The sequence below is a fragment of the Lemur catta genome, chromosome X (genome assembly GCF_020740605.2).
Source record: "Lemur catta isolate mLemCat1 chromosome X, mLemCat1.pri, whole genome shotgun sequence".
Classification (NCBI taxonomy): domain Eukaryota; kingdom Metazoa; phylum Chordata; class Mammalia; order Primates; family Lemuridae; genus Lemur; species Lemur catta.
Window position 1 is genome coordinate 55329535 of NC_059155.1, and position 25982 is coordinate 55355516.

Below are 25982 nucleotides of genomic sequence, written 5' to 3' on the forward strand. Positions count from 1 at the left end.
CCCCCCCCGCCAGCCAGAGCTTCAAACGTGTCCGTCCCCTAGACAGTGCGCATCACACTCATTATGTATGTATACACCCATCGCCTCCGCCACCCACATCTGCTCGGCACCCGATCAGTGTGATTCTTAAATGTGCTCTTAGGTGATGATCAGTGAAACCAATTTGATGGTGAGTACATGTGGTGCTTATTTTTCCATTCTTGGGATACTTCACTTAGTAGAATGGGTTCCACCTCTTTCCAGGAAAATAAAAGAGGTGCTATATCACCATTGTTTCTTATAGCTGAGTAGTACTCCATGGTATACATATACCACATTTTATTAATTGTGGACACATTTTGACATTTGATGCAACTGATCACTCATGTCATCTTTTATCTTTCATGATACCATGATTAACTAGTTTTACTCCTACCTGATCAGCCTCTCCGTTGCTAGATTCTTCTTCTTTGCCTTGCCTTTAAATGCTAGAACAAATAACTTAGTTTGGGGCCTCCTTTCCTTCTCTGTAAGCAATCATCTCCAGACCCATGGCTTCAAGTAGTGTCTATATGCTAACAATCACAGATTTTATTCCCAGTGCATACTTCTTTCCTGAACTCCGTTCTGCAAATACTTGCATACGTATCATGTGGAAGATAACCATGCTATGTGCTGGGAGCTTGTAGAAAATCAAACCAGTAATTACAATTGATACTTGTTATGAAAGAAACAAGCAGGGTACTATAGTAGAAAAATAACAATGGGACCAGCTTTAGGTGGGATGCCATGGGAAGCCTCTCTGGGCAAGTCTCTAAGCCTCTCTTAGTTTAAATGTCAATTCCTCAAATCTGTGGAGAGGGTAGGGGAGCGCCAGAAACATTCCACTGGGGAATAGCACTTTTAAGGGACTAGAGGCCAGAAAGAACTTTGAGTCTTCCAGGTACTAAATGAAAGAATAATGTGGTTATGCAGAGAGAAGAGATTGGAGAGAGGTCCAGGGAACAAATCATGCTTAGAGTTTGAATCATGGTTAGCGTTTGGGTATAATTCTAGGGAAACTGTTGAAAGGTTTTAATCAGGGAAGTAACATGATCTGATTTATGTTTTAAGAAGATTACTTTTGCTGCTCTCCAGAGAATGGATTGGATGAAAGTGAGTGTGGAAGTGAGGAGATCAGTTATTCCTGTTTCATAGTTGAGGAAACAGAAACACACAGAGGCAGATTTGTTCATGGTCATACAGTGAGTAAGTGATATAGCAAGGATTCTAACCCAGGTTTCCTGATTCTCAGCCTGTATTCTGATCTGGTGCTTCTCAAAGTTTAATATATGAATCACCTAAGGATCTTGTTAAAATGCAGATTCTGACTCCTCAGGTCTGGGTGGAGCTTGAAATTAATTGATGTCAGTGCTACTGATCACTTTGAGTAGTAAGGCTAGCATACCACTGCTCCCAACTGCTCTTGAGCCAGATCTAGGAACTACAGGTGTCTTCTGCCCTTAAGCTGATTCAATAGTGAAGTCATTATTCCTAAATTTTATCAGCTGGAGGTGATTACTACAGAGTGCATCACCCTTTAAAGAGTGACTTCCCTTGGTATATTTTAGTTGTATACACTTGTTCTTTGTGTGAACTCTACAAAATCAGGATTCAAACCTCAAAGGTAAGTAAAGGTTGGGAGAATGAAGAAGTGAAAAAATAAATAGTTAATTTAGCTATGGGATGGTGATTGATAATAATTAATTTGTTTCCTTAAAGTTGGTTGTCTTTCTGACCTAAGTTTAGGAAGAAGTATTTCTTACACACAGAGATTGCTTGGTACTCAGAGTCCTGGTTCTGACCCAACAAAGGCAGTAGGCCATTTCCAGGAATTTGTTTCAAACTGACTTTTTATTACAGGTTTTTTTTTATGTAATGGGATTTTTCACCTGTTTACCTTCTAAGAGTTAGGTGAAACTCAGTCCCCAATTACTGTTCCCTTCATTAGTGAGAGTGACAATATCTCAGCTTATGCCCCAGCTTCCTCTTTTGGAATAATTTTTTTTGACAGTGGGATCCAACAGTGTAGAAGAATCTGTCACAAATTTATATTCATCTGCCAAGTATTTTGTAGTAATAAAACTGGTAAATAAAGTGAACAGAACAATATTAAAGTATGGACTTATAAGTCAGACCTGGATTTAGATCTTGGTGCCAATATTTACTAACTGAGCAAAGCACTTTTATTTTGCTCTGAGCCTCAGTTTTCTATCAATAAATAGGGATAAAACTTGGCTTGAGTAGTGAGGATTGTATAAAAGAATATTATTTATATGAAGTCCCAGGACAGTGTGTCTCAAAGTGTATTCTTTGTAATACTTAAATTGGTGGGCTTTCAGTAGATGCCATTTGAGAAAATGCTTCTGTGCCCTAATAAGCTTCCCTTACCCAAGACATCTTAGAGGCATTAATGTCATTCAGCCACCTGACTGTCCTAGAGGAAGATAAATTCTGTTTTTAACATTTCCCAAATTACTGGATCTTTGTCTCCCTCCATAGAGCAAGATTCTTTAAGAACAAAATAACTTCTGAATTTTCTTAACTGATGGCTCATGGACAGTGGCATCTTTGTTTTTTAAACTATAAGTGTTTCTTGCAATGGAATTACAAAAACCAGGTTAGCGTTACACTTGCTATGGGGACATTTGTGTGTGTTTGTTTATTCATTTGTTTTAGCTGGGTTATTTTATTGGGTGCATCAAATGCTTGCACTTGGGACTTAGAGTTGAGCCACTCATACATGTAACCAGAGACAATTTAGAAATCATTCTGCCACTAGCAGTAGCTTCTAGGCATCTAGAGTCTTGTGTTGGCAGCAGAAGCACCCCCAACTAAGCTGTTTCTGTGGGAGGTCCTTGGCTGTAGTTCCAAGCTGCCTAGCTTCCTTGGTTACTCCCAGTTTTCTGAATGTGGATCTCTAGCTTTGTGTCAGTTCTGTGAGCTATCAGATATCCTTCCAGTGAATTACTCTTATGCATTAGTTAGCCAGAGTCTTTCTATTGTTCCAGACACTTGACTAGTACAGTATACGAAGTCAAAACAGCTTTAGTTAGAGCAAGGTGCTTATTTGTTTAAAGACTCAACAGTGACCTCATCTGCATTTTTTAAAACTGGTAAAATGGTTGTGATTTGCTTATTTTGGTGCATAAATTACTCAGTGCTCTTGTTTTGGAGGATTGATTTTTTTAAAAAATGGACTTTATTTTTTAGAGCAGTTTTACATTCATAGCAAAATTTTCCGTATGACCACTGCCTTTACATATGTATAGCCTCCTACATTATCAACATCCCCCACCAGAGTGGTACATTTGTTACTATTGATGAACTTACATTGACACATCATTATCACCCAAAGACCATAGTTTACATTAGAGTTCATCCTTGATGTACATTTTGGGGGGGTTGGAAATATTTATAATGACATGTATCTACCATTATAGTATACAGAGTAGTTTCACTGCCCTAAAAATCCTCCATGTTCCACCTGTTCATCCTTTCTTCCCTACTAACCCCTGGCAATCACTGATCTTTTTTACTGTCTCCATAGTTTTTCCTTTTCCAGAATGTCATATAGTTGGAATCATACAGTATGTAGCCTTTTCACACTGACTTCTTTCACTTAGTAGTATGCATTTAAGTTTTCTCCATGTCTGTTCATGGCTTGATAACTCATTTATTTTTAGTACTGAATAATGCCCCATTGTCTGTATGTACCACAGTTTATCCATTCACCTACCAAAGGACATTGTGGTTGCTTCCAAGTTTTAGCAATTGTAAATAAAGCTATTAATACTATAAACATTCATGTGTGAGTTTTTGTGTGGACATAAGTTTTCAGTTCCTTTGGGTAAATACTAAGGAGTGTGATTGCTAGATCATATAGTAAGAGTATGTTTGGTTTTGTAAGAAACCACCAAATTGAGTTCCAGAGTGGCTGTACCATTTTGGCATTCCCACCAGCAAAGAATGAGAGTTCCCGCTGTTCCACATTCTTGCCAGCATTTGGTGTTGTCTGCATTTTGGATTTTGGCCATTCTATTGGGTGTGTAGTGGTATCTTGGTTTAATTTGCTTTTCTCTGATGACATGGTGTGGAGCATCTTTTCATATGCTTATTTTCCATCTGTATATCTTTGGTGAGGTGTCTGTTAAGGTCTTTGGCCCATTTTTTAATTGGCTTGTTTTCTTATTGTTGAGTTTTAGAGTTCTTCGTGTATTTTGGGTAACATTCCTTTATTTTTGCAAATATTTTGTCCCAGTCTGGCTTGTCTTTTTAGTCTTTTGACAGTGTCTTTTACAGAGCAGAATATTTTAACATTTCTGTGATTCATTTTGAGTAAATTTTTGTGAAGGGTGCAATGTAGGTCTAGATGTTTTTGCATGTGGACGTCAAGTTGTTCCAGTACCATTTGTTGAAAAGACTTTGTCCATTATAATGCCATTGCTTCTTGCTTCTGTATTCAAGATCAGTTGACTATATTCATGTGGGTCTTCTGGTGGATTTCTTAATCTGTTTTTTGTTTTTGTTGTTTGTTTGTTTTGAAGAGATAGGGTCTCATTCTGCTGCCCATGCTGGAGTGCAGTGGCACAGTCATAGCTCACTGCAGCCTTGAATTTTTGGGATCAAGCGATCCTCCTACCTCAGCCTCCTGACTACATGCATGCACCCACCACTCTTGCCTTGTTTGTTCTTTCACCAGTACCATACTATTGGTTACTGTAGCTTTATAGTAAGTCTTGAAGTCAGGTAGTGTTAGTTTTCTGACTTTGTTCTTCTTCTTCAATATTGTGTTAGCTATTCTGGGTCTTTTGCCACTCCATTTAAGCTTTGGAATCAGTTTGTCAGTATCCATGAAATAACTTGCTGAGATTTTGATTGGGAGTGCATTGAATCTATAGATCAAGTTCAGTAGGGCTGACATTTTGGCAATATTAAGTCTTCCTATCCATGGCCATGGACTATCTCTCCAATTATTTATGTGTTTGATTTCTTTCATTGGAGTTTTATAGTTTTCCTCTTATAGACCTTGTACATATTGTTTGATTTATACCTAAATACTGCATCTTTTGAATGGTATTGTTTTAAATTTCAAATTCTACTTTTTGGTTGCTGGTGTATAGGAAAGTAATTGAGTTTTGTATATTAACCTTATATCCCGCAACCTTGCTATAATTGCTTATTAGCTTCAGGGGTTTTTGGTCCAGTCTTTTGGATTTTTACATATATGATCATGTCATCTGTGAAAAAAAGACAGTTGTATATCTTCCTTCCCATTCTGTATACCTTTTATTTCCTTTTCTTGTTGCTTTAGCTAGAACTTTGAGTGAAGTGTTAAAGTGAGAGGTGATCATCCTTATTCATGATTTTAGGGGGAAAGCTTCTAGTTTCTCACCAATAAGTATGATGTTAGCTGTAGGTTTTTTGTAAATATTCTTTATCAATTTGAGGAAGTTCCCCTATATTCCTAGTTCATTGGACCGTTTGGCTTTTTACTGTTGAATTTTGAGAGTTATATATTCTAGATACTATTATATGGTTTGCAAATGTTTTCTCTCAGTTAATTTTATAGTTTTACATATAAGTCTGTGGTTTTGTATAAAGTGGGAGACTTAAGTCAAAGTTCATCTTTTTGCCTGTGGATGTCTACTTTTCTGTCACCATTTGTTGATAAAATTATCTCTCTTTGAATTGCTTTTTCACCTTTGTCAAAAATCAGTTGGGCATATCTGTATGGGTCTATTTCTGGGTTCTTTATTCTGTTCCATTGATACAGGTGTCTATCCCTCAGCCAACACTACTTGATTTCTCTAGATAGAGAAATCTATCTATCTATCTATATAAAATAAGTCTTACAAGTGGGTAGAATGATTCATTCCTCTTTGTTTTTCTTTTTCATAATTGTTTCAGCTATTGTTCCTTTGCCTTCCCATATACACTTTAGAATTCTTGGCTTATTTACAAAAAAGTCTTGCTGGGATTTGGATAGGAATTGTGTTAAACCTGTATATCAATTTTAGGAGACTTGACATCTTTACTATGTTGAGTCTTAGATCTCTCCATGTAATTAGATCTTTGGTTTTTTTAATCAGCATTTTATAGCTTTCGGCATGTAAGTCCTGTATATGTTTTATAGATTTATACCTAATAATTTCATTATTTTGAGTGATTGTGAATGATATATTTTTAACTTTGGAGTCCACATAGCCATGCTGCTTGTATAGAGAAATATGATTGATTTTTATGTTTATCTTGTATCCTGTGACTTAGAAGATTGATTAGTTCTGGGAGAGTTTTTATAGATTTCTTAGGATTTTCTAATCCTTTGTCATCTGCAAATAGGGACAGTTTTATTTCTTCCTTTCTGATCTGTGTGCCTGTTATTTTCTTTTCTTGCTGTATTGTAGTGGCTAGAACTTCCAGCACTGTATTGAATAAAAGTAGTAAAAACAGATATTCTTGCCTTGTTCCTGATCAGATACTTGGGTTTGTGTGGTGTTGGGGCCAACTGCTGCTACTTCTTGCAGCAGAGCCAGTTTAATGGCCTCCCTGCAAATGAGTGCAGATGCAATAGTCTGTCAGCCACTTGCTCTAAGTAATGGCTTTAAGAAGTTTCGTGAGAAAAGGAGAAAAAAGCAAGCCTGAGAGTAAGGGTACAAATATCTCAGCTTGTAGTTTTCCACTGCATGGATGGGATTGTTGCCAGAATCTTGTTGGCCCCATTTTAGATGTTTTGAGGTTGTTGGCAGCAGGCATTTTGTTCATTTTGTATTAGATGCTGAGCTAATTTTTGAAAAATCTGGAAATACATACCCTAAATATCAACCATAGAGGGAAAACATCTATTTTTCTTCAGGCATTGTTTCTACAGAAACATTTTAGAACATAGTCTGGATTTTTTCATCAACTCTTCCTTAAGTGCCTGTTGATTGAATGGTTGCAAGCCATACAGGCAAATATATGCTATTTCCACAGTACTGAGTATATTGGACTAAATCTAGGCAAAAAGCTGCCTAAAATTTATATCTGTGCTCGGTCAGCTTTATATTATGGCAGCCTTATTAGGGGAGAGACATTGACCTCTAATGACTGCTCCTGAGTAAATATTATTAATAGAATCTTTGTGTGTAAAGAGCCTGCAGTCCACTTCTACCTCTGTGCATGTGTCCTAGTTGCTAGTGGGAGAAACCTTTATTTCTTCCCGTGCTTTGGTCAGGGCATCTTAAAGGGCTTGTCTGTTATCAAAGATCACGTGGGGATTATATTGTATCTCGGATCAAGCTGTTGCCTACTTTTGAGCCTTGCAAATTACATGGCCTGAGTAAAGTGAATGTTTTCTGTGCTCAAGATATTTCTAGTGGGAGTCTTAAAAGTCTTATACCTCATTTTTTTAAAGACATGGCAATGTCTATTATTCCTCATTCTCTAATTAAAAAATAAAAGTATTGCCCTTGTTCTTATGACAGAACTAATATATTTTTATTGGTAAAAAACAGTAAAAGAGGGACATAGGTAAAACAATCCTATGTAAGCTTTTTGGTTAACAATGAATTAATATTTTGTTGTACATCCCTTCTAATCTGTTTTCCTTAGACATAGGTTTAACATTCTTTTTTTTTTTTTTTTTTTTGAGACAGGGTCTCACTTTCTTGCCCGGGCTAGAGTGAGTGCCGTGGCATCAGCCTAGCTCACAGCAACCTCAGACTCCTGGGCTTAAGCGATCCTACTGCCTCAGCCTCCCGAGTAGCTGGGACTACAGGCATGAGCCACCATGCCCGGCTAATTTTTTTTTTTTGTATATATATTTTTAGTTGGCCAGATAATTTCTTTCTATTTTTAGTAGAGACGGGGTCTCACTCTTGCTCAGGCTGGTCTCGAACTCCTGACCTCGAGCGATCCACCCGCCTCGGCCTCCCAGAGCTAGGATTACAGGCGTGAGCCACCGCGCCCGGCCCATAGGTTTAACATTCTATGTTGTAACCTTTTTATGTCATCATGAACATTTTTGTGTGTTATATAGTTGTCTGCAATATTTTTGAACAGTTGTGTAATATTCCATTTTAAACATCCTATTTTGGACATTTGGTCCTTTCCAATTTTTCACTATTATACATGGTCATGCAGTATGGATTCGTGTGGTTAAATATTTGTGTACATCCTTATGACTTGCTTTGGATAAATTCCTAGAAGTGAAATGTCTAAGGGTTCCAGAAAACTGCAGGGCTATGGTGAGTTTTTCCATTCTGAGGCGTGCTGGAAACATTGTACATTTTTATTTTCAATAAAGAGTTTGAGATGCTTGTAAAAGAAAAGCATTTTCGTTTTTGGCTTGATTTGGTTCTAGGCTTGTGCAACATAGGGGTATGAGCCAATTTGATTTGGAGAGATTCTTTACACCTGTCTACCTCATAGCTCTGCCTCAGAGTTGGCATAGCATCATAACTCCGGTGTTTTTACTTTAAGCATTTTGCATGCTCTTCATTCTGTTATTGTCTATGTCCAAGCTTGTAGAGGTCAAGATTGCAACTTTAAGTTCTCACTTCTTTTGTGATTTTATTTTCAGATCATAAAGCAGAAAATCGAAAACATGAAAGTAGACAGGACTAAACTGAAAAAGACACCTACTGAGGCTGTAAGTATCCAAAAGTTTCCTTTGCCTATCTTTTCATTTCAGACAAAATCTTTGTGAGCAGTTCTCCTGTACTAATCTTCCAAATATATTATCACTCATATAAAGAAAGTGCAATAAAACAGCAACTTGTTTTGAACCAGTCAAATTTTCTTTTGAACTTGCCTTTAGATAGCCAAGAAGCCAGTGAAAAGTGAGCGCTGAACATTTCTTTGTAGCTTTGTGTACCTAATGTAGGTTCTCAGGCTGCTATTCCTATGCATTGAAAGGCAGTATGGAAAGAGCAGATGAGGGTTCAAATTTTGACTATAGCTGTGGGAGCTTTCAATTTTGTTTTTTATAAAATGAAAGTGGGAACAACTTTCTTACAGTTTTCTTGTGAGGCCAGTGTTTTAGTTTTCTTTATTACTGATTCTTAATCATATAATTAAGCTTAACCTGTGTATTGAATGGCCGTGTCAGTTGACTCTATGTCAACAGGTAAAATCCTAGCTTCAGTCCAAAATTCTATCAGCTAGCTTGAACTATGTTCTGATGTGAAGGAAGTGTTGCATTATGATGCTCCTGTAGAGACCCCATGTCCTTAGTTTAAAGAGCACAAGCTTTGGAATTAGAGCTGGGTTTGAATTATGTTAGATTTTTGTGGCTGAGAGTGTTTTAACTTGCCTGATTTCCACAAAGTTCTACAAAATGGGGCTGATAATTTCTTCCTCCTTGATGTGGGGCAATTGCTTGCCATAGTATCTGGCACATAGTAAGTAAATGCTCTTTTTTTTCTCTTTTCTTTTTTTCTTCCTTTCTTTGCTTTTCTTTCTTTTCTTTCTTTCTGTCAGTGTCTCACTCTGTCACCCTGGCTAGAGTATAGTGTCATGATCATAGCTCACTGCAGCCTCAGGCTCCTGGGGGCTCAAGCGATCCTCCTGCCTCAGCTTCCTGAGTAGCTGGGATTATAGGTGCGCACCACCACACGTGGCTAATTTTTCTATTTTTTGTAGAGATAAGTTCTCGCTGTTGCTCAGGCTGGTCTTGAACTCCTGACCTCAAGCTATCCTTCAGCCTCAGCCTCACAGAGTGCTAGGATTACAGCCATGAGCCACCACACCCAGCCAGTTAATTCATTTTCTGAATACAGGCCACTTGGTTTTTAAAAAATATATAAGTACCTGGCAAGTATCACCAAGGGATAAACATTATTAACATTTTGGTATATTTCTTCCAACCTTTTAAAAAATTATTGCATGCACACACACAATTATCCTGCCCTTTTTACTTAGCATTGTACTAATGAGAATGAGAAGCACTTTCTTCTCATACCATTGCCAGTATTACAGATTATCTTTTAAATTTTTGTCAATTTACCAGGTGGGGAAAAAAGTATTTCAGTGTTATAATTTGCACTGCTTCAGTACATTTTTCAAGTTTGTTGGCCTTATATCAGTTATCTTTTTGTGGTGTTCATTTTGAATTTGACATTGGAATGTCACTGTATTTCTCACTAAATGCCATATATATTGAGTATATTCATTTTGATATCTGTTGCAGATACTTTCATTCACTTTTGATTTTGTTTTTCATGTGTTTTAGCACCTAGAAGTTCTGAGAACTATCTACCCAAATATCTTTGGAAACTGAAGAGCAAAAAGAAAATTTGCCTTAAGAACTATAGTTAAAAAATTAAAACAGTGGCACCAGTGTAAGAATCTACTGATAAGAGATTAGAAAACCTAGAAAGGATCCTAGTGTACAAAGAACTTGACATATGATAATAGAGGGATTATAAATTGGTGAGGAAGGACATTATTATTAGGCAGGAAACTCATGCCAGGACATTGTTTGACTTGTGGAGGGTGGGAGACTCATATTGTAATAAATTCTACGTAGACTAAAAGTCAAATATTTTTAAAATAAATAAATTATAGGAGAAGTAGAACACACAGGTAAATGTTTACCTGGTCTTAGATTGGGATTTTTCTTCTGAGCTTTAAAACAAAGGAAAATAATCATAGTGGAAATATAAAATACTATATCCAAAATAAAAAAGATACATGACATTAGCCATCCTAACAGGTGTGAAGTAATATCTCATTGTGGATTTGATTTGAATTTCCTTGATGATTAATGATATTGAGTACCTTTTCATATACCTGTTGTCCATTTGTATGTATTCTTTGGAGAAATGTCTCTTCAAGTCCTTTGCTTATTTTTAAGTCAGATTATTTAGATATTTTTGCTATCGAGTTGTAGGAGTTCCTTATATATTTCAGAAATTAACCCCTGGAAGACATTATGCAAAGTGAAATAAGTCAGTCACAGAGAGTCAAATACTGCATGATTCCTCTTATATGAGGCAAAGGTATGGAAGTAGACAATAGAATGATAGTTACCAGGGAGTTGGGGGAGTTGTTGTTCAGTGGGTATATATAAAGTTGGACAAGATGAATAAATTCCAGTTAACAATAAGGTATTGGGTATAGTTTGCCCTCTGTATCCATGGGTTCTGCATTTGCAGATTCAACCAACTACAGATAGAAAATATTTGAAAAATCCAACAATAAAAAGAAACAATACAACAATAAGAAATAATTTAAGTTAAAAAAATGCAATGTAACAACTATTTACATAGTATTTACCTTGTATCATAAGTAATTTAGAAGTGATTTAAAGTAAACAGGAGGATGTGTATAGGTTATACATAGGTACTACACCAAAAATGTATAAAAATACAAGGTGCTTGATATTTGTGGGGTCTTGGAATCAGTCCCTCACAGATACTGAGAGATGCCTGTGCTTAAAATTTGTTAAGAGGGTGTATCTCATGTTGAATGTTCTTACCACACACATAAGCATACACGTGTGCACATGTACACACACAAGGAAACTTGGAGATGATGGATATGTTTATTATGGTGATGGTAACATGAACGTATACATACATCCAAACTCACCAAATTTTATACATTAATTATGTACAGTTTTTTTGTATACCAGTTATACCTCAATAAAGCTTGGGCAGTGGGGAAAGGCACATGACAAGCTGGGGAAAATATTCATAACCAAATGCAGTTAATATCTTTAGTAGCTAAATCAGTAGGAGGAATGAATATCCCAATGACAAAATGGGCATAGGGCATTTCTGAAAAGAACAAACCCAGTAAACTTCTAGAAGGAGTCAACCTCCTTATGAGTAATCAGAGAAATGCAATTTAAAAACATGTTTTTAATCTAATGGATTATAAAGGATTTGCTGTTGGAGTCCACTTACATGCAAATTTCTGGCTCATATTTCCTAGCTACTAGCAAATTACTTAGGATAAAACTCCTAGAAGTGGGATTTTTAGGTCACTGACTATGCAGACTTTTTTTTTTTTTTTGAGACAGGGTCTTGTTCTGTTGCCCAGGTTAGAGTGCAGTGGCATCACCGTAGCTCATTGCAACCTCAAACTCCTAGCTTGAGCATTCCTCCTGCCTCAGCCTCCCAAGTAGCTGGGACTACAGGCATGTGTCACCACACCCAGCTAATTTTTCTATTTTTTGTAGAGATGGGGTCTTGCTCTTGCTCAGGGTGACTATGTACATTTTTAAGACTTGAGTTGCCTATTTTCCTTGAGCAGCATATAAGAGCACCCAGTTTCCCATACTATGGTTATGCGAGGTATCACTTTTAAGAAAGGCTCTTATTGATCACTTTATGTATCAGCAGCTGTGCAAGGGATTTTATTCTCTATATTTGATATTGGAACAAATCAGTATAAACCTTAGCAATTGATATACAGCCGTTGAATTGGCAAATGATTTCTTTTACATTACCATAAGTAAGGAAAATCACTCAGTTTGCATTTATATAGCAAGGATAAGATGGTAAAGATATACTGTTGTGCTTGCTGCATTCTCCTACAAAATACAAGGGACCTTGATGGTCTGATAAAGTAGAGAACATTGTGCTGATACATTAAATTGTTGTCGTTATGCTAGCTGGATCTTGTGAGCAGCAAACACAAATGCTTTAGATGCCTCAGACTTTTGTGCCAGAGAGTCAAAGATGAACCCTGTGCTTGAGGGCCTGCAACATTAGGAAATTTTCTAGGGATCCTGAGGACTGCATATCCTTTCCAAACTGAGAGGCAAGTTGCTGCACCTTGTATGACACGCCATGAAGAAAGAGGAACCGTGTATGGTGTGCCTCTATAGATTTTGGAATTAACATATCACATTTGGGCATGCTGTTTGGACCAATGTACTGGGTAACCTCTAAAGCATTTAGTGGGCAACCACTAAAATGCTAGTGAGGTTTGGATCTAGAAAAGACTCTGCGAAAGGTTTAGGCTATGAGGCAAGCTGCCCTACCACTTGGACATTATGACCTAGTACACGCAGGTGACTGAATGTGTCAGCTAAAGATGCTATATGGTACCTTTGGCAAACCCCAATAGGAGAATCACAGCTAAGACCCCTAGAGTTTTGGCTGTGTTGTCCTCTGCCAACAGCCATTCTACATTCACAAAAGCAGCTTCTGGCCTGCTACTGAGCCTTAGTAGATTGAAGGCCTGATTATGGGACATAAGAAGTTATTACAGGACCCAAATGTTCATCATGAACTGGGTGTTATCTAACCCACAGAATCATAAAATTGGATTTGCGTAGCTGCATTCCATTAGAAATTGAAGCTGTATATTTGATATTGGCCACAAGTGGGTCCAAACTTCCCTATGTTATCTCTTTCTACTGCTTCACTGCCTCTCCTTCAACCTTTACATCATTAAGAAGTGGAAGAAAAAGTACAGGCCTGGTTTATGGAAGGATTTTGTGCTAAGGATTTTACATATACTTAATTACCACAGATATTTGAGGTAGATCTTAATAATGCTTACTTTAGAGGCAGAAAAGGTTTGGGGCTTAGCTTAAAGAGACCTACTTTCATTGAGCCCCTTGTTATATTCCACATTTTATTTGGTACCCTCAAAATATATTTCCCCTAGTTTGAATCGTACAGTAGCATTGCTAGATACATAGATGTTGTTAGTTCATTTTGCGGAAGAAGTGCTGAGATTCAAAGAGGTAGCTTACGGACTACCTAATTCCACAGTCCATGTTCTTTGTAATAATATGCTGTCTCTCAATATTTAAGGTCCTATTATGTGAGATAGGTATTTATGTATATGGCAGACATTTGAGCTTCATATCTCTGAGGTAGCTGTTAGGTGTGTCTTCCTGGTAAGCAAACTGGCTGAGAGGTTGGACTTGCTCATGATCAAACAGTTTAGCAAACATAAAGCTAAAAACTGAACCCAGATGTTTCGTTCCAGATCTGGGCCTATTCCCAAGACACCATTCTGCCTTTGCAGAGTTAAAGAACAAGTGTAATCATTTCTCCTAGCTGCCATCCATTAAGAGAAGGCTTCTCTCTCTCCCAGCCCCTATTTCTTTCCCCTCTTCCACTTTCAGAAACTTTACTGTAAACTCTCAATCTACCCCTTGTTACCTGACAAACAAAACGGGCCCTTTCTTCGGTACGAGAGAGCAGGAATGTATGGAAATGGGAACCCCAAGTAAGAATGGAGTCCTAGTTTTACAAAGTTCAGAAGGTCTTTGCCCTCTTACAATTGGAGGGTTTAATGTTGCAAAAAAGAAAAAAATGGCCAATGCTGATCTTTGTCTTGGTGAATTCAGTAGGGCTTTTCAGTGTTTCTCTGATTCTGTATACCTTACTAGACATTCTGGTTAACTTTCAGACCATGGTATAGATTATTCACTTTTTCTTTTGTTGATGTGTAGCTTATTTATTTTATTTCTATTGTCTGTACCCTTCTAAGTAGTTTGCATGTACGGGTTTATCCAAGTTTTTTTCTTTTTAATGCACAGATGGATTGTTGGGGAGTAAAAGTGTTTCTTCATGAGATTTCCATTTTAATCTCAAGTGATTGTCAAATCTCTGGTTTTCTTAAATAGTGTGTTCTAGCAAAAGCTAAATTAATGTGTGGGCTCAAGGGTTACTTTTCTCATTCTCTCTCTTTATATCTCCCTCATTGCAAAATACCTTTTGTGAATACTTGTTTTTCTCAGCCTGCAGACTGCAGAGCCTTAATAGACAAACTCAAAATTTGTAATGATGAGCAACTCCTCTTGGAACTGCAACAGATCAAAACATGGAACATTGGGAAGGTATGTGAAGCCATGCTCCCAAAAGATGGGACTCAACTGTACTAGTACATCATTTTGTATGCTCTGATAAGGAAAGAGAAACCACAATTGGGTAATAACCTCATTCAGCATTTATTTAATAAGCATTTAGTACGTGCCTTGCACAGCTTCAGACCAGTGGCTTTTAGCCTGAGTGGTTGACAAGGAAATTCTGAAAGAAAAAACGTGAAGGGAAATTTTTCCTAGCTGAGGAATGCTTGCACAGGTGATGCCAAAGAATCTCAACCACAGAATTCCTTTTGTTTGACTGACAATATAAGTTTGAGATAGTTTCCAGATTTTTACTTTTAGTTTAAGAGAATTTTCACTAGATAATTCTAAAAATGAATTTTTCTGATAAAACAGGTTCTGGCGGAGACAGTCTTTGTCTCTGTAGACCTCAGAATGTAACCAGATTTCTCCCTCTGAAGACCTAGCTCTAGGGCATTTGTGGTGTCTACTGGTGTTAGTACATATATCTTGATGAGTGTAACAATTCCAGCCCTTTTATCTCAGAGTATGATCTTTCTCATATGGGCAAAGGTGGGATGTGAACTTGTCTAGCTGTCATGCTCAGCAGTCTCTCATATAACAAAGCCAGTTACAAAGCACCCATGCAGTGCTTCTACCTTATTCTTATATCCTCTTTCTCCTCCCCTCTCCAGTGCGAGTTATATCACTGGGTGGACCTGTTGGACCGCTTCGATGGAATTCTGGCAGATGCTGGACAGACAGTGGAGAATATGTCATGGATGCTTGTATGTGATAGACCAGAAAGAGAACAACTGAAAATGCTTCTCTTGGCTGTGTTGAACTTCACGGCCTTGCTCATTGAGTACAGCTTTTCCCGCCATCTGTACAGTTCTATAGAGGTAGGGAAAGTTCAAGCTTATGTGTTCTGTTCTTGACTAGAATTGTGAATGTCCGGAAATAAGGAAGTTGCTATTTCCCTCTGATGATTGCTTGCCTTTTCATTATGGAGCTCTGGTTTTCCAGTGTCAAAGGCAATGGTAGAATGTTTCTTAGATATATAAATATACCCTTCATAAGGCTGGTGGGAAGGTTCTGTACTGTCACTTTTGCCCTGCCTTCTTAAGATTCAAGAAATAGAAATGTGGCTGGGCGCGGGGGCTCACGCCTATAATCCTAGCACTCTGGGAGGCCAAGGTGGGAGGATCGCTCAAGATCAGGAGTTTGAGACCAGTGTGAGCAAGAGCGAGACCGCATCTCTACTAAAAATACAGAGAAATTAGCCGGGCAACTAAAAATATAGAAAAAAATTAGCCGGGCATGGTCGCGCATGCCTGTAGTCCCAGCTACTCAGGAGGCTGAGGCAGAAGGATTGCTTGAGCCCAGGAGTTTGAGGTTGCTGTGAGCTAGGCTGACGCCATGGCACTCTAGCCCGGGCAACAGAGCGAGACTGTCTCAAAAAAAAGAAAGAAAGAAATGAGAAATGTGATACATGTATTGAAATATTCTAGGGAATTTGTGGGAATTGATCTTTGTTCCAGGTTATTAAGAGTATCCCCAAATTACTTTTAAACTGTTTGATTTCCTTATCACATTAATGTACTTCTCTTCTAGGTTTTAGTGTGCTGCTTTTCAACTCAGCACTCTCCCCAAAATATATATTTATAGCATCCTCTGTGTCCTTAAAGAGTAAAGTGGCTATAGCAATAAGTGATCGTTTGGTCAAAAACCTCTCCAAGAAGAAATTCTTTTCCCTTTTTTTTTTTTTTTTTAACTTTTTTTCCCTTTTTTTCCTGAATACATTCTGCATGGAGAAATTCTTTTCCTTTAGCCCAGCTTTCTCTTTCTGTCATCATTAGTTAGGTACCCTGTTGCTTTTAGGTGTGTTAATTTTCCTAAGTGTTCAGTAAAGAAATAATCATAATCAGAACAAGGAAGTTGAAAGAAAGTGGCTTAGGAAAAGAAGTGGGATAACTGAGCTAATGGCTTAGCACACAGAGCTTTAAGCAGCGGGTAGATGGGCAGTCTGTTGAAGATGAAATAGATAGGCTGCCCAAGGAAGTCCGTGGCCTTTGGCATAATTGGCAGCTTGGAATGCCTTGGTTCATTTTCAGCTAAATTATATGCTGATTTTAATTCTGACCAATTTCTTCAATATGTTGGTGAATTTTAATTGTATTTAAAAACCAACGTAAGGTATATACTGTATATTTTACATAATTGCCACCAGCTATTGCTGATATCTTTAGTTTTTATATGAAAGACCCTGTGTTTTAATTCCAATTTTATATTTGTCATAAAGAATACAGAAGGAGCATTAAATGCTCTTTCCTTCACATTAGTTTTAGTCCATTTGGAGAATTCATGTTCTGAATCCCACATATATGTTATGTCACATTTGTCTCTCTTGTAATCTCTTCTTTCCTGTGGAGACACCTGTGTAATTTTGAAGTGCTGTTTACTTTTTTTTTTTTTTAACTTCTATTGCACTTTATGGCTAGCTACCAGGTTGTAAGCTCCTTGGGGACAAGGTTGCATGTTGTAGAATCTCAGATGTTTATAGTATTTTTTGTATTGTTGTGATTGAACTTCTTGATAGCTTTGTTAAATGTTGACGAATATGTTATTACATTAGCATTTTACATTTTCAAAGTCTTAAACTTTGCCCCTTTTTGTCCCTGTAGCATTTGACAACTTTATTGGCTTCCTCTGATATGCAAGTGGTGCTGGCAGTCCTTAATCTCCTATATGTATTTAGCAAAAGATCAAACTACATCACACGTCTTGGATCAGACAAGAGGACCCCACTGCTAACCCGGCTGCAGCATCTGGCAGAGGTGAGTCTTGGGTGAAGAGTAGAAGAGCACAAAAACTGGAACATATGGACCTTTTCAAAAGGCATTTCTTGCAGTGTCAAAATGGATCCCTAAGTTTAGTCTATTGGCCTAATTGAGTAGAACTGTTGGCCCACTTTAAAAAGCCAAGTATTCTGTTAAGTAATTTTGAAGGATTTCATGAATCTCTACTCAGAAAGCAGAATCTCTCTTTGTTCAAAAATGGCAACTTCTGTACTAGAAAGTTCAAAATTAGATTCTATGTAAAAGGAAAGTATGATGCAAATTTAAAAATATGAATTTGAGTCCTGGCCCCGCTTATTATAGCAGTTCTCTCATCTGAGAATTTAGTATATCTACTTCACAGTTGTTTTAGAATAAAATAAAACATAGGGTATTCAGTGCTGTGATCAGTAATTAGTTTGTGATGATAGTTAAAAATAATTGAAGGCAAATGCTCTCATAAAAAAGTTCAGGTCTACCAAACTATTGTCCAGTGTTCCTAGAGGCAATTTGATAATAAATACTCAGGTTCAAGAGGTAGCCACTGCTGGAAAGCTTTCTTGGAAGAAAAGTGTTAAGGCTGGCTTTTTCAAAGTTAATTTAATGGTTACCTCACAACTCAAGTTCCAGGCTGGTTTTAGGTGCCGTGATTACTTTAAAATCATTTTTGTATGATTATAAATAACATATATTGCAAAAATTCTAGGGCATACAGGAAAATATAGAGAAAATATCAGTCACCTATAATTCATCCTGATGAGGCCTCCTTTAAAATTTGAGCTTTTTTTTTTATTTGCAAATGTGTATACATGCATGTGACCCGTTTTCTTAAGATACTGTAAACGTTTCCTCATTTTATTAAAAAACATAAGGGGGATCAACTGTGATACCCGGGTCACAGTTAAAAGGAAAAAGAAACCATATCTCAGTAGATGTTTCGAAAGCATTTGATAAAATTTAGCACATTAGTGAAACACTAATACAAACTTTAATAAAGCTAGAGTTTATCTATGAGAAGTAGAGTTATTTGCCAGGGTTACAATGGGGGAGATGAGGTATTTCCGTTGAATTCAAAAGTCACACAAAAGTGTCCAGTATTACTTCTGTCATTTAAATTTGTAGAGGCCCTAACAAATACAAAAGAAAAGAAAGAAATGAAGAATACATATTTAAAGAGAAAATTTGTTATTATTTGTAGGTGATGGGGCGAGTTTCTTGGTTTCCTAGGGAGACAATATAAAATTATTAGAACTAATAAAAGTACAGCGAGGTAGCCAAGTAAAAGATAAATATACAGAAAGATATAGCTCCTCCATGCATTAGTAGTTATCAATTAGAACATGGTTGGTAAAAAGACTCCATTTATAATATAAACAAGTATAGTGTCTATAAAATAATCCATATTGGGTATAACTGTAAATTTAAGAGAAGATAATGTAGGAGGTTATATTGTGATCTAGTGGTGGGGATGGGATTCTTAAAAATCCCCATAGTATAAACCTAAAGGTAAAAATTTGAATTTTATAATAAAAAATTAAGATTTCCTTTTCAGCAGAAAACACCATACCTCATGGCTACTCCTTAGGCCCTTACACTGGATTAGAAATCAATATATTGGTTCCTTCATTGAGAAAAATTTCAGTTTTACTAATAGTGTAGTTACTGATGTAGTCAAATAACATTCTGGTGCAAACTCAGTTTGTCATGGAACAATGACACTTTAAACAATTGGCGGAATAGCAGCTGGTCTGTGGAAAAGATTAAGCAGCTATTTGCCAAAGACAAAAGTTAACAGATCTGTGATAGATTGAGAGATATTAGCAATGTTTTAAACTGAAAAGGAACTACTCCAAATCAACAAGGAGGAACAAAGGAGATGGACAGGCAATTTATAGAAAAGGAAATTCACATAAGTAGATGCCCAAACTCTGATAATTAGAGATAAAAATAAAATATAGCTTTAGTTTTGTGAGCATCAGATTTGCAGAAATTAGACAACTATATAATGGTAAGTGTTGGTAGGTATGTGAGGCTACAAGAACCCTCATGCATTGCTAATAAGAGAGTTGAGTAATTCTCCTGAGTATATATCCCAAAGATGGTATCACATCATTCCATAAATTGATGTCAGAATATTGCATCATTTGTGGTAGTGAGGAGTTGGATGGAATCTTGGTATCCATCATTAGTGGATATTTGAGCAAGTAAAACGTGGCACTTGCACACTATGGAGTATGTAGCAGTTAGAAGCAGTGGACCAAATAATACAGCAACATTGATAGCTTTTAAACATAGTGCTGAGTGAATAAAAAAGTAAAAGTAATTTCTGTTGCTCAGTACCATTTCTGAAACTTAAAAATACGTGCACCCAAAGCAACATATGTTTTTTTTTGTTTGTTTTTTTGAGACCGTCTTACTCTGTTGCCTGGGCTAGAGTGCAGTGGCATCAGCCTAGCTCACAGCAACCTCAAACTCCTGGGCTCAAGCAGTCCTTCTGCCTCAGCCTCCCAAGTAGCTGGGACTACAGGCATGTGCCACCATGCCTGGCTGATTTTTTTCTATATATTTTTAGCTGTCCATATAATTTCTTTCTACTTTTAGTAGAGATGGGGTCTCGCTCTTGCTCAGGCTGGTCTCGAACCCCTGAGCTCAAATGATCCACCCACCTCGGCCTCCCAGAGTGCTAGAATTATAGGCGTGAGCCACCATGCCCAGCCAGCAACATATAGTTTTAAGAAAACAAAAATTAAAGGATAGATATCAGAACTAAGTGTTGCCTTTGGCAAGGAGAATAGAATCTGGGCAATAATGGGACAGATGGATATATAAACAAGTATAGTAGCCCCCCCGTATTTCTGGTTGCAGTTACCTGTGGTGCAATAATATATTCTGAGAAAGGCCACATCCATGTAACCTTTTACTAAATATATTTGCATAATTATTCCATTTTATTATTGTAATCTCTTAATGTGCCTAATTTATATATTAAACTTTATCATAGGTATGTATATATAGGATAAAACATAGTGTATAGATAGGGTTCAGCACTACCCAAGGTTTCAGGCATGCACTGGGGGTCTTGAAACATATTCCCTGCAGGTAAAGGGGGATTCCTGTAAGGGAAAATGACTAACTAGCAACATTTAAGATCTATTGGAACAAGACTAAACCTTTACTTACAGATTTAAAAGATGGTCTAAATAGAGACAGATAACATTTTTTGCATGGGAAGACTGAAAATACATAGTAGAAGGCCTCTTGGATGAGATTGGGACCAATAAATAATTGCCAGGTTAATTATTTTTAAAATCTTGTTAAAGCAGGAGATGTTTAAAAAGTGATTGATACATACCATTTTTTATAAACTAAACCAAAAATGTCAGTTCCCTTTCTTATCTATTTTATGTAGGGCCAAGGACTTGACTCTGAGTAAGAAACGGTCTGTTATCTTACGTAAACTACAACTATAATCTGTGATTTCTTTATATTGGAGTGACAATGTAGAGAAACGTACAAAGGAACCTGAACACAGAATTCTAGATATTTTAATACTTCTGAATCTCCTCTCCTTAATCTGGCACTATTTATTATCTAAGAAAACACTGATGATGAATCAGGGTCATTTGCTGTATCAGATAATAAAATATTATAAAGCCATGGTGATTTTATTTTAAAGCTAAGTTTTTACTTGGCTTTTATCATGAAGCCAAGTTTTGTAATTGGCACAGGAATAGATAGTACATCTGCAGAATGAAATAGTAAGTAAGCTCTCATGTTGCTTGTGATCAAAACAGTGGGATAATAGGCTCTTTGAGGCAAAAATGTGTTGAGATTCTTCACACTATTCACATAAATCCTAGAAACATTTTGACGTAAATACAGGCAACATGGTGTCTTTGATAAAAAAGGATTTCCTGAGAAAGTCAAGAGACCTGGAAGTCACGTTAAAAATACTGACAGATTTGATTACGTGAAAATTTAAAACTTCTGTATGATAAGATAGCTATACAATAAGGTAGTTGTACAATAAAGGAATAATATTCACAATACGTAAACAGCTCCTACAAGCTAATAAAAATGGAAGTAACTCAGGAAAATGTGCAAAAGCATATGAACAGACAATTCACAGAGGTATATGCAATATTTCTTTTAAATTGGCCAATAAAACATGAAAAGATGATATTAGTAATTATCAGGGAAAGTATACGTTCTGGTGAGATCGTGTTTAACCATTAGATTGAGAATAATACAGTATATACAAATAATGATTGATGTATGAATACCCTTTGGTAAAGTGTTTTTTGGCAACAACTTTCATTTTCATTTTAAAATGTATATGTTTTTTTTTTTTTTATTTCAGGATATTATGAGGGTACAAACGTTTTGGTTACATTTTATGTCTTTGCCTCACCCAAACGAGGATTAGAGGCATGCCATTCCCCTCTACAATGCTCACCGTGTCCATTAGTTGTGAGTTCCCCCCCCCCCCACCCCCTAATCCCTGGAGAATATTACTACCCTGTAAGCACCACAGTGTTGATCAGTTAGTGCCAATTTGATGGCAAGTACATGTGGAAGGAGGCTATTCCTCCGATCTTGTGATACCTCATTGCAGATAATGGGCTCAAGGTCAATCCATGAAAATATAAGAGGTGTTAAATCACTGTCATTTCTTATAATTGAGTAATATTCCATTGTATACATATACCAAATTTTAATAATCCACTCATGAATTGACGGGCACTTGGGTTGTTTCCACATCCTTTCAATAGTGAATTGTGCTGCAATAAACATTCGGGTGCAGATGTCTTTATTATAGAATGTTTTTTGTTCTTTTGGGTAGATGCCTAATAGTGCTATTGCTGGATTGAATGGTTATTTCTATTTTTAGCTCTTTGAGGTAAAAATGTGTGTGTTTTATTTCACCCAGCAGTTTTATTTTAAGGAAACTATGTTACAAACGTTTTCAAATGTGCACAAAGTATATACATAAAGATTCTCATTGCACCATTGTTTGAAACATCCTGTTTAACATGGCATAAGCTTATGACAAAAGGTCTCCTAGGTGAAAAGATCTCTAAGCATAAAAAACTGGTTTAAGATCCCCATTTATAGTTTTTTTAAAGCCCAAAAGTAAAACTATATATAGTCCAGTAAATTACATACCTAATTGTAAACTTAGAAAAAAGGAATTGAATTTGGGGACAAGATGAAGGGTGAGTTTCACCTTTTAAATTCTCTACTTTGAATATTTTTCTAGGTACAATATGTTTTTTTTGTAATTAAATATGAGACTTGGTAATGGTTCTTTGTAAATGTATTTTTAGTGACTATAATACTCCATTGTTTATATACTGTATTTTAATTGTATATAAATTAAATAAATTTTATTTATTAATTATATAATTATTTATTATTACCTGATTTCATACCTATTATACATAATCCTCTTAACACTGTGAGAGGAGGAATTCTTATTCCCATTTTACAGATGAGAAGTGTGAGAGGTTTAGTAAGGTGACATGATTTACTTATAATGCCCATAAGTAGGAACTGGTAGGACTGTGAACTTGAAACCTGATTGATTTGCTTATTCAGGCCATGTCCTTTCCAAGGGCTGTACCATATGCAATAGTTTTGAGATTTCAGAACAAACTTCTACATTTGGGGATGGAAGAAAAGCAGTTAATTTGGTATTTTGGTAGGTAGTACAAGTTACAGTTAGTTTAGCACTTTGTATAGAGCCACAATAGCACCTGTCAGTCTTCACATCTTGTCACCCTACCCTACTTTTAGGCTGATATCACACACAGATATTTCATACTTTCATTAAATTAAATGCTCTGGCAATTTAGAAAGTAAAAGGTAGGATGCAGATGGTACTTTTAAATGGCACACATATGCAAAGTATAAGAGTTTTTTTTGTTGTTTGGGTAGTTCAGATCAAGTTCTTTCTTTCCCTTTTTTGGACCATTTTACCACCAGAAAGGATTGCTTAAATGATCATTTATTTTGTTCATTTGCATTTTGGACTCTTTACCTTAGACCAGTGTGCTGCTTTGTATTCTGAATTGGGCTAACAGAGACTGTAGAGTGAAGGTTGATTTCTAGTCCTGGACAATTTGGAATCTGGATGGATGCAGTGAATTGTTGCTTTTAGTAATATATTTATGTGCTTGATGCTTTGCTCTGCTGTTAAAAGATTCTTACAGGTTTTTGAGGTTTAGAGATAATATGCTAGGTGTGTAATAACAGTAGCTGCCATTACTAATACCCCTCATTAAAATTTAAAAACCTTTCATGTTACTCTAAAATGTAAAATTTCTCTAAAAATGTAACTTGTTGGTATGGGCTTTGTTCCCCTACTTTTTCCTTTTGATGTGTAACTCTAGTTCTTACAACAATGATCTTCATAGAAATGTTGGTTCGTGTCTCTTCAGTTTTTTCAGGCAGGTTCCTGTACAACACACATACACATTCACTTGCATGTGGTTAAGAATCTGGATTTAGAAATCAGACCTACTTCTGCCACCAAATCAAATGAACCTCACTTTCTATATCTGTAAATTGGGGGTTATGATATCTACTTCATAGTTTTTAGGATTAAATTAAATGAGGTCATAAATAAAACTCTTACAGTTAATGCCAGTCATATTGGAAATACTTAATAAATGGAAGCTGTGGTTGATAGATGGTTATCAGCACATAAACTACATGCTATTCTTTTATATTTGCTTTCTTTTAAAACTTTATACACAAATGTTATTTTATAGATGCGTACATATTGTCATATGATTCAGTAGTCTTTTCCCTCTTGGCTCATCTCCCTATAACCTAAAATGTATCTTTCTATATATATTCTTCATATTTTATTGACATGTTGAAAGGTATCTTTGTCACTGAATAACAAACGCAGGATATTTTGCATTCTGATTTTCTTATTGAATACCTTGTTTAGAAGTCACTTATAAGTCACCTGTATAGCCACCAGTCCCCAACGTTTTTGGCACCAGGGACTGGTTTCATGGAAGACAATTTTTTCACAGACTGGGGATGGGGGGGGGTGGGAGGGGGAGGGGTACGGAACTGAGGAGGTAATGTGCAGCCTGTTTCCTAACAGGCCATGGACCGTGGCCTTGGAGGTTGGGGACTGCAGTGCATAGCTATAAATAATTCTTTTGATGGCTACGTAATATTCCACAGTTCAAATGTACCATAATTTATTCAACTATTTCCCTGTTGATGCATATTCATTTTTTTCCTATTATAAATGATGCTACATTAAGCAACCTTGTATATATGCTTTTAGTTACTGACACTTTTAATATGATATGATAGAGATATGATAAGATGGAGACTGTATGATGCAGTCTGAGAAATCTTAATGTTACTTTAATTGGTCCTGGTTAGTAATGAGTTTGAGCATTTTTTTTTTAATGTTTGGCCATTAGGATTTGTTCTTTTGAACAGTCTTGTTCATATCTTTTGTCCATTTTTATCTTGGGTTTTTTCCTACTAAAAATCATGTTGGAGAAATTAATCATTTGTCATGTTATCATAAAGGTATTGTTTTCCTTAATCTTTATGTGTGTTGTCTTTGTTTATTGTGTTTTCAAAAATGGCTCAGTCAGTGCTTTTAGAAAAAAGATTGAATATCATGTTTTGGTCTTTATGAAAAATGACTTTGTGGTATCTTGTAGTTTTTTTTTAATGACTCAGTTAATCCAATGATGCGGGCTAATTGTGAATGTAAACAGTGATTAATGAATTACAAATTTTGGGAAAATTCTCCAGAAAGAATCTCAAAGAGCCTCAATCCCTTTCCCTGATGTCTGAATACTTAATCTTTAACAAACTCCATCTAGTGAGGTGGTGGTGTATATGCCTCTGTGGCATGATTAATATAGTTATTTGCTGGGTGTCTCCTTAAATGACAAGTTCATATGGTAACAGTACTAGGTAGATAAATACAGTGAGGCTCAGAAGTTATATATCTTATTTTTGGACAAAGCCAGTGGGTTCTTACCCTCTCTTAAAGTGTGAGATATAATATCTGCTGTTCCTGTCTTAGACATTTAGAATTGCTTGGGTGTCATTCTTATTCTATATCTGGGCATCAGCCTGTGAACTGGCTCCTGAATCCCCTTACCTATATCTTCCAGTTGATACCATTCAAGAAGTATATGGCCAGCCCTGTTCTGGATGTAGTGTAAAACATGTTCTTTTCTTTAACCAGCTCACTTAGTAGTTAAGAAAGCAGGATATACATGAATAATAATAAAAAGGGCAAAAAACTTAGTGTTATTCTGAATAGTACTGACTATTAAGTACCCAAGAATCTTAAGTATTCC

General features: G+C 36.4%; 1 protein-coding gene across 16 annotated transcripts in view; it reads left to right on the top strand.

Moving 5' to 3' along the window:
- The window catches only part of HUWE1 (HECT, UBA and WWE domain containing E3 ubiquitin protein ligase 1), a 153637-nt gene that overhangs the window by 24645 nt on the left and 103010 nt on the right, over nucleotides 1–25982 (top strand). For all 16 annotated transcript variants that reach the window (XM_045537607.1, XM_045537610.1, XM_045537606.1 and 13 more), the window contains 4 exons: nucleotides 8582–8650; nucleotides 14708–14806; nucleotides 15490–15696; nucleotides 17479–17631. In XM_045537607.1, the coding sequence (XP_045393563.1) occupies nucleotides 8606–8650; nucleotides 14708–14806; nucleotides 15490–15696; nucleotides 17479–17631 (504 nt within the window). In that variant the 5' untranslated portion in view covers nucleotides 8582–8605. The remainder of the gene's footprint in view (nucleotides 1–8581; nucleotides 8651–14707; nucleotides 14807–15489; nucleotides 15697–17478; nucleotides 17632–25982) is intronic.